Source organism: Euleptes europaea, chromosome 10 (assembly GCF_029931775.1).
Source record: "Euleptes europaea isolate rEulEur1 chromosome 10, rEulEur1.hap1, whole genome shotgun sequence".
Classification (NCBI taxonomy): Eukaryota; Metazoa; Chordata; class Lepidosauria; order Squamata; family Sphaerodactylidae; genus Euleptes; species Euleptes europaea.
In genome coordinates this window covers 26706188-26716189 of record NC_079321.1, presented here as the reverse complement: position 1 = coordinate 26716189, position 10002 = coordinate 26706188, and the positions used below count along the sequence as shown (strand labels likewise).

At 41.9% G+C, this 10002-nt stretch overlaps 1 protein-coding gene across 1 annotated transcript in view; it reads right to left on the bottom strand.

The window, feature by feature from the left end:
* Positions 1 to 377: 377 nt before the first annotated feature.
* The window catches only part of NBAS (NBAS subunit of NRZ tethering complex), a 192811-nt gene continuing 183186 nt past the window's right edge, over positions 378 to 10002 (bottom strand). The window contains exon 52 of the mRNA XM_056856460.1: positions 378 to 653. Within this exon, the coding sequence (XP_056712438.1) occupies positions 378 to 653 (276 nt within the window). The remainder of the gene's footprint in view (positions 654 to 10002) is intronic.

Sequence of the window (10002 nt, the reverse complement as noted above, 5' to 3'; positions counted from 1 at the left end):
CTGAGTGAGACAGTCCATCCTATTCACCTACCATTTGAGTTATATTTATATTTATATCCAGAGCTGAAAGTGTGCTAATAATTCTGCCAAACATTGCTTTACAGGGATATCATTCACAGATTACAGCAACTGTATTGAAACCTTTGGACATGAGGTTTTTTCCTCGTACCTATAAACGAATGTTACTGATAGGACTGGAAAGACTACAAGAAAGTATTTAAGTATGCACATGTCAACACTTAATGCAATGCGGATTAACTCTGTCCATTCTCTCCAACAATAACTTTTAGGCTGATTTCTATCTCATAGGGGCTCAAGACGAGCAGTACATGGCTGTGGCCCCTGCTTTAGTGAGCATAATCTGAAATGCTTGCCATTTAGATCCAGAGCCTAATTGTACTCAGAGCTGCACCAAAGGTTCGGAGTGCAGGATGCGTCCCTTTACAGGCCATCAAGAGGGAGCCTGCTTCTGCGCTGCAGCCTGCGTCTTGAAGTTGCTTCGCTATTTCTCCTATATTCCAGCGCCCCTCCTCTTGCGTCGCCAGCAAGTGGCGGACCAGATGAGAGTAGAAGACAGTGGAGATGCACTTCACGACCAACTTCTCATCCAAGAGCAAGGAAAGGAGTTCCGAGTCACAGTTGGAGTCATCAACCTGCAAAAAGAACAACAAAACGGCACGGTTGAGGATTACCAGCACTGCTCCCTCTAATTTTAGTTCTGAAGCAGGGATGAGGGGGTGTTCTCTTGTGCTTAAGAAAGCTAGAAAAGGAGGAGGAGGAGGAGCAGCAGCAGAAGAAAAAAAAGTTAGCACTTGGTATGTTTCATACAAATGATTTGTTGCAATGCCCTTTAACAACAATTCATTCTAATAAGATTCAAGTATCTCTTATACCATTTTGTGCCATCTACTGAGAAACAAATTGGTTCAATATGCTAGTCAGCTCTGCTCCAGAATACAACACATTCTAAACTCAGGTAGTCTGATACCGTAAATTCATTCTGGCTGTTGTGGCAAGAACAGTTTCTCCCTATTATTGAACTATAGGGCAGAACTCACTTTGTTCCACTTGCTACTAAAGTTCCTTGATTTGGGGGAGAAGACCAAAAAAAGCAAAGGAAGGGACAGAACAAATGTGTTGCAGTTAGGTCTTTTATGCATGGCTGTTTCCCTTGCCATCACCACGCTGATGACTTCGGGTCTTTGTTTTGATTATGCATGCCATTTCCGACCATAAGGGGTCGCCTTGGTCTCCCCCTGCCTTTCCCCATGTTTTGCCCATGTTTTCAGAGACCTGTTTTATCTCGAATTGAAAACACTCTTTTAGAAACACTTCACGCTTTCAAGCTCACAGATAAAAACTAATGAACAGTCCATTAAAATAAACATAAAAGCCAGCTCACACTGTAAGTGCTGTACATACAACCATCCTATTTTGTAAGAACAGCTTCAGCAGAAACACCAATTATACAACTATACTGAATGACTATCCTCCTAGCAAGTTTATGACTCTTCAAAAAAAAAAGTTATCTTTGGTCTTCCGAACAGTGGTCACATTCTGTAATCTGACGGCTGTCACAGCTGGAGGAATTATTAATGTGACAGTCAGCCAAAGGGCCTTTGCTCCTTTCCTGGTTGTTAAAAATGGTTCAAGGACACATGATGACTCAACAGCGAAAAGTTATTTATTTTGGAACTATAGCCTGCCCTAGCAAGCCCGGCCTGTGTGACTAACCACAACTGGACATAAATAAGAGTGTCCTTGAAGACCTCACAATCTGGACAATGCAGGACACAGAGGGGCATATTTAAAGAAAACCTAAAAAACCCAAAGACAGCAGACCAGACCAGCTCATCCGCCAGTATCAGAACCCAGACAACTGAAAGGGTTTGATCCTGCAGACGCACTGCTATTGGAGGTGTTGAATTCTGGCTGAAGGAGCTTCCCCACTATGCAAGATGCTTGGAAGAGCATCTTGTATTAAAAGGAAGTCTCCTTCTGTTGGAGGAATGTATTTATTTAAGGCAATTTTAGCCCCCCCTTGGAAGGACTCCTCGAAAGGACTCAATGCAGGGGACAATGTTATTTTAAAACTGCGCCCTCAGAATAAGCCAGATGACAATTAAGATCCGCAAAATATACATTATAACCAATTCAAACACTACCTCCATTAGTGGAATGGATCTGTGGGACCCAACCAAAAACATCTATCAGCTTATTCAGTAAGTGATAAAACCATCCACCAGTGTGTGTGTGTGTGTGTGTGTGTGTGTGTGTGTGTGTTAAGTGCCGTCAAGTCGTCTCCAACTCATGGCGACCCTATGAATCAATGTCCTCCAAAGTGTACTATCCTTAACAGCCTTGCTCAGATCTTGCAAACTGAGGGCCATGGTTTCCTTTATAGAGTCAATCCATCTCTTGTTGGGTCTTCCTCTTTTCCTGCTGCCTTCAACTTTTCCTAGCATGATTGTCTTTTCCAGTGACTCTTGTCTTCTCATAATATGTCCAAAGTACGACAGCCTCAGTTTAGTCATTTTAGCTTCTAGGGTCAGTTCAGGCTTGATTTGATCTATAACCCACTGATTTGTTTTTTTGGTGGTCACCTTCATTTTCAACTGAATATGAATTTTCAGTACGGTCACCTTAATTTTCAACTGAATATGAAAATGAACAAATGTGATCAAATGCAAAATTGTGTTGTGACAGGGCTTAGTTTCAGTTGGGAATGAGGACTAAGGAATTGATTCAAGGATTTTGCAAGAAAGAAGCCTAGAAATGAGGTGGGGGGGATGGAATTTCAATATTCTAACATGCTCTCAGTTCAGCCGCATGTTAACAGATGCTTCTTCCCGTACTGCCTAACAGACAATTATCTGTAAATAGATCTATTAATTCCATTCATACACAATGGTGATGCAGAAATATAGCCTAAGAATTGGGTCCAACTACTGTTTTCACTCAGTCTCTCCCAGTTCTCCTCCTTACTATAGACACTGTCCCATATGTGTTTTGTACATAGTGGTGTAGTGGTAAAGAACAGTGGACTCTAATCTGGAGAACCAGGTTTGACACCCCACTCCTCCACATGAGTGACAAACTTTAATCTGGAGAACAGGTTGGTTTCCCCACTCCTACACATGAAACCTGCTGGGTGATCTTCGGCTAGTCACAGTCCTCTCAGAGCTCTCTCAGCCTCACCTACCTCACAAGGTGCCTATTGTGGGGAGAGAAAGAGAAGGAGATTGTAAGCTGCTCTGAGATCCCTTACAGGACAGAAAAGCAGGGTATAAAAACCAACTCCTCCTCCCAGTAAATACAATGACAATCAGGATGGCCATTTTGCCTGGTCAGAGGGGATCCTTTCCTTCCTTTTTCAACAGCAGAAAAGCTGGTTGTATCACACCCCAGGTCTTAGAGATCTTGGCTCAATTGAGAGATTGCATACATACCACTCCTAGGTTTGGAGTTGTGCGTAATCATCCCCAACCCCAATTAAAAACAAAATTGGTTACGCTTTTCAACTCACTTTGAAATATCTAATCAAAATGATTTCTTTCTAAATGTGGTTGACAATGATCACACACATATTATTGAACCCTGGTAAAAGGAAAAGTTATCTCAAGAGAGGAAAGGCAGAAGGAAGGGGACACACAATCTCACAATGGCTGGCTCAAGGTCACTAACCCCTGGATCTACGGTAAATCCAAATACCAGGCCACAGATTGGAGAGGATGGAAGGGGAAAAGAAGCTGAGTAAAGGTTGATACTTTGGAATCAATACATGCTATTTCTACTTTCAAAAGTGTCTTCATAAGACTATATAAAATCCCATTCTTCCTCCACATAAAGAATCTGTAGCCATTTCTTCCCTTCAAATTTGCAGCCAAATGACTTCTTTATTTAAAGGCACAAACATCAAATATTAGTCATGCTCCTGGTAAGAACTGTAAAGACAGAAGAGCAGGGTGACTCAAACTGTATGTATATCACTGCACCGTACTGGCAACCAAGGTATTGTTGCCCCCCTATCTATCCCAACAATCTAGTATGCCATGGGGGCAACTGGGACTAAGGCTAATAGGGAATAGCAGGGCACTGCTCTCTACCAAGGTGAACCAAAGTTTCCTGGGCTCTGGAAGCCATCTTGGTGCAAAGCTTTGAAACCTGTAAGACAGAGGTGGTTGTTTGGCATTCTTCTGACCCAGAGGTGGAAAAGCTGGAACAATAGGGAGTAAAGGAGCCTCCCTCGCATCCTCAATAAAGCACTCCAAGCAAACATCTGGGACTGCTAGCACAACATCTTAATGCTATCAGCAATCAGAGTCCATTCATAGAACTCTGATCAGTCTTTTAGCATATCTAGAGTCACCCTCCAGCTCCATCTAACTTGCAGAGTAGATTAAACCAGGACATCTCTTTTCTACTCTTCCCTTCCTGGGAAAATCTTCCAAACATCCAAGCATATCTAAAACTCTATACTACAGCCATGGCCGGTATTTAATCAGGCAAACTAAGGTATTCTTCTCTGTTGCCATTACCTCATGTTCTTTCATACTTTAATATCTCAACTACTCAAGGATTAATTAAACTATTTGTCCCTGGCAAAATCCCAGGACTCATTTCTGGGTATAAGTATTAGCCCCTTCGCCATTCAAGTGAGTGCATGTTTTCTCAGATCTGAACACCTCACCCCTAACGTCTGTAAGGCTCTTTCCTTCTGAGAGATGTGGGCCATATCTCTGCTGCTCAGCGCTGCTATCATTTAGATGCCGCATTCTTCTTACTGGTAAATATCACCCTCAACGCCCTCATATTCTTGTGTCCAACCCCTCCTCTCTTTTATTTCTTAGGCTCTTGTATGTTTCAGTGTGATTCTGTGGTTGTATGTGTATAAATTTATTTTTCAATACAATCCCTTAAACCTATAAAACGTTTCCTCATCATTAAGGGTACTTCTGCTGGTGTGCTCATCCCCATAAAAGAAGGAGAAAAAATTCCGCACCCCTCCCTCTTGCTAAGCGTAGTCTCCGCAAAGCTAATTCCCCCATCTCAAACGGAGGCTGTCTGTAAGGGGTAACACTATTCTTACCATATGACTGCTGTCTTGCATTCCCTATTTCAGAATTCAAAGGGCTCTCTCAAAACAGAGGGGAGTGTAGACAGAGGGACAGAATCCTCACTGCCTAGCTGTATATCTTCACTCACCTCTTTCCCTCTTAGCTATTTTCCCTATTCCTTCTCCTCTCAAGTCCTTAAGAACATTAACTTCTAAAAAAAGAGAGCGCTAGGCGCAGATCAACAACAGAACAGCTAACAGCTTTTCATTGTTGCATGCTTTATCCTCTCCAATTTTCTCTGCCTCCTAACAGGAGAGACAAAGGATTTCTCAACACACTGAATAAATATGGAATAATACCCAAAGATTCAATGTGATCACTAAAGTACTGGAACATTAACATCCAAAATGAAAGCCTCTTAAAAAAAATGTTATGTTCATTGCAGAGGCAGGCAATGGCAAACCACCTGTGAATGTCTCTTGCCTTGAAAACCCTACGAGGTTGCCATACGTCAGCTGTGACTTGATGGCACACATACACATAATGTTCATTGCATGTTTTATTACTTAACTTTCAAGATTCCTAGTAGGAAACCCAGCATTCACCTTACATCGCTTGATTTTATAGATTTCCACAAAGCAAACAGTAATTACAGTAATGAGCCGAATAAAAAATTCAGTTAAACAATCATGGCAGAGTACTGATTTAAATTAAGTGTTTTTCCCAGCCCATTGTTCAGCTCTTAATAAATAGTCCTTGTGTTAAAAAACATCATTGCCTAACACAATTTACACACTAGCGGACAAAATAAAATGTTAGCAGCCTAAAAACTAATTATACCTCTCTAGTAAGGTCATTCGCTACACAAGGCAGCTCTGATGTGGTTCTAACTGGGTATAATCTGAATATGGTGAAATAACCAGGCAGGACTGCCTACCCAGCTGAAGTTCTCTGTTTCTGGGCCTACTGGACACCCATCTATTGGATATGTTTCCAGGACTACGGCAAATAAGGGGTCTCCTTTTATTGGGGTAAATTAGCTGGAGTCTGGAAGAGCTTTGCAAGAGGTTGGTGGGGGGACCTTTGAACCAAATTTTATGTGGATGAGCGCATCGGTGGAAAAGGTTCCAACAAAAAAGCTTTTTTATGAATTTTACGGGTTTTTATAAAAGAACAGGAGCCCCGTGGCGCAGACTGCAGTCCAAGCTCTGCTCATGACCTGAGTTCGATCCCGACGGAAGTTGGTTTCAGGTAGCCAGCTAAAGGTTGACTCAGCCTTCCATCCATCCGAGGTCGGTAAAATGAGTACCCAGCTTGCTGGGGGTAAAGGAAAGATGACTGGGGAAGGCACTGGCAACCCACCCCATAAACGAAGTCTGCCTTGTAAACGTCGGAATGTGACATCACCCCATGGGTCAGGAATGACCTGGTGCTTGCACAGGGTACCTTTACCTTTTTTATAAAAGAATAATCAAAATCGTTTGCACATTCACAGAAAATACACAAATCCCGATACATGCAACTAAGAAAGAAAAGGTATGAGAGAGTGGACACAAGGATTAGCGGTTCCCCGGGGAAAGTATATGGATTCATTTAACTATTTAAAGCTTTGAATTTACACTAAGAGGAATCCTCGTGGAATCTGCATGTTTTCCCTTAACGTCAAAATGATCAGGCAAAGAATTCATGAGACCCTCAACAACAAACTGGAAAAATCCAGAACTGGCAGTATGACAAGATTTGCCAGGATGAAGTCAGCTTATAGTATGCAGGAGGATATCCTGAAAAGGGTATAAAAGTAGGAGAAGTGCTCTGCAGTGAGAGGGAGAAGGCCTATGGCCCCCCTCTCTGCTCTTTTTCAGGTTATTGTCCTCCTCAGAGCATTCTGATTGCTTCAATTAGATGAGAAGTGGCCAACTCAGTCAGTTGTCACATTGTTCTTGGAAACTGGTGAGCTTATCATAATTTGTAATTAAGTATTGTAAGTATTTAGCACAGAGGTCAGATGTGTTAGGATTTATTGTACTTTCTGGGGGCTAGTTCTTTTGGATGAGAAACTAGTGGATAATGTATTTTGGGGAATTTGTTTTGTGTGTGTGTGTATGGAGAATTCATCTTCTTGGGTTGAGGAATCTGTAATAAAAGTTGAAATGAAGAAATGAACCTTGTTGCCTTAAAGTATTCATTGTTGAATAGTTGAAATAAAGTAGGTAATATTTGGATTTTGTCTGGTTAATTTCACATGGGATTTTGCTTCTTTTGAACTAAGGATAAAAGATCCCTTACAATTAAGTTAGCTGAAATTTAACACAAAGAGCTGTGGTCTTTTATGCATGGCTGTTTCACCCTCTGATGACTTTGTTTTGATTATCCATGCTGTTTCTGACCGTCGGAGGTCGCCTCGCTCTCCCCCTGAATTTCCCTGTGTTTTGCCCACATTTTCCAATTAGAGATAAAACACGTCTCTGAAAACGCAGGCAAAATGCGGGGAAACACAGGGGGAGAGCGAGGTGACCTCTGGGTCAGAAACGGCATGCATAATCAACAAAAAGAAGTTGTCGGAGGAGTGACGGTGAGTGAAACAGCCAAGCATAAAAGAACTATGATCATTTATGTACCCACTTTAAAGCTAAACACTTGCAGGCCCAGTTCAGACCACATGGTACCAGGGTTTTATTTAAACCAATTATGGTTAGTATGACTGTTTGAACATGGGCCCCTCCACCAACCCTGGTCCAGTTGAGGTCCATCAAACCAGGATCTGAATTTGATTTATTAACTATGGTTAATCACAACGATGGTCCCACACAATGCTTGAATGCAGCCATCCTGGCTTGTTCTCTGAAGATGCCTTTCCCAGGCTACTGTAGCACTTTGCTGAGGCAAACCAGGATTTGAGTATTTGTGTCCGCGCTGAATCCTGGTTTCACAAACTATCCACCTTTAAAAAAAAAAGTGGCTTCACGTGCTGTGTTAATTGAACCACAAAGAAATAAATCTCTTGCTGAAATGAAAAGGCAAGGCTTAAGAACAAAGGCCTAATCTAAAAAGATTTATTCTATTTCTAAGACACAGAAATAGAATAAAGCAGTTTGCTTAGGAAACAACATTAATGCAAACGAGAAAGAGAGAGAGAAGAGAAAACAAGCTGGAGGACAATGCAACTGTTATTTTACTTTATTAACATGCAAATCTACTCAACTGCATTTTCCCAAATGTCTTCTTTTATTATTTTATGTTTATAAGGTTTATTTTATGTTTATAAGGTTTATTTTCCAATCAAACCAATGGCGTCACACAGAGACCTCCCTACTTTGACAATGAATATAAAATAATATGTGAACTGGCCAATGGCCAGAAATGGTTTTTATGCTAGCATGAGAGGAAAGGGGTGTTTAAAAATTTTATTTTCCTTTCACATGTCATGCATAAGCAGGGCACTTTATAGAGGTCATGAAAAAGGCATGGTTGTAAGGGGTAATGTCTTTAATAAAAAGTTAAGGCACAACCCAGTCACCCTCACATCCTTCCCAATCCCATCTCATATACTCTGGGGCTCTGTTGAGAGGAATTTCCTGTCACTAACTGACTCCCCCGCCTGCATGAAGGGAGTCCTGTGTCTGCAGGACAGGATAGGACTGGACCCCCCACACCAACAAGCCCTTCTCGCTTTCTTTTTTAGCCACAGGAATAAAACATTAACTTGGTTTTTATCTATACAGGCGTGATATCATAAGGTACTCAACTGGCTACTAGATGCTTAAGTCAAGCGTGATGTCAGCATTGTATCAAGAGCAATGCACTGGCGCTTGGACCCTGACCCAAGAACTGCAAATGACAGGCAACGTATTAAGAGGTTCTTGGCTGCGTGTTGGGCACAGGGTGCAACCTGAGCTATGGAGAGGCAGCCAAATTCTGTACATTATGTAGCCGCTGAATCGAGGCACTCTGAAGGCTTAGGGTAACGAGGCCACTCGCTTCTACAATTCTTTTTATTTATTTTATTTGCTTCATTTATACCCCACCTTTCTCCCCGATGGGGACCCAAAATGGCTTAGGTCATGCTCCCTCTCCTCCATTTTATCCTCACAAAAACGTTGTGAGGTACATTAAGCGGAGTGTGCGTGACTGGCCCAAGGTTACATGGCAAGCTTCTGTGGCAGAGGTATCATTTGAGCCTGGGTTTCCCAGATCGTAGTTTGACACTTGAACCACCACACCGGCTTTTTACACAGCCTCTCAAGAAAAGCAATTTTAGATTAGAGTTTAGACAATCAGTTTGAAAACTTTTGCACCACTGAGGAAATTAAATTAATAGCCATGGAATTTTGTACTGAGGGATAGTCTTCCCATATGAGTTAACAAGCATTGCTCCATGGGCTTGAGTACCAGAGGGAATCCATTTCCTGATCTTAACGAAGAAGAAGAGTTGGCTTTCACATGTTGACTTTCTCTACCACTTAAGGAAGAATCAAACAGGCTTACAATCACCTTCCCTTCCCCTCCCCACAACAGACACCCTGTGAGGTAGGTGGGGCTGAGAGCTCTGAGACAGCTGTGACTAGCCTTAGGTTCTAGGTCTGGAGATGGGGGGGTCACCACATCACCTGCTTAGCAGAGTCAACGGGGAAGGTAATTAAAAAAACAAAACAAAACGCAAGTCACACTGTTAAGCAGCAAGGACTGAAAGCAAAAAAGAAGAAAAAAAGCAGAACCCAGAACTGTTCTAACACAATACAACCACACATTGACCTGAGCCTACACAAACTTAGAACCTCCGCTGCAGAATTTTTTTGAAACAGATGTTCAATTTGCATTTTATTGCACACATACAGAGTATGTTTTATGGCACATTTCATCATAAGGAAAAAGGAGAATATAAGCAATGTTAAACAAAGGTGATCAAATCCATGTTTAGTCACTATTAGCCCATCTACCTATGCCC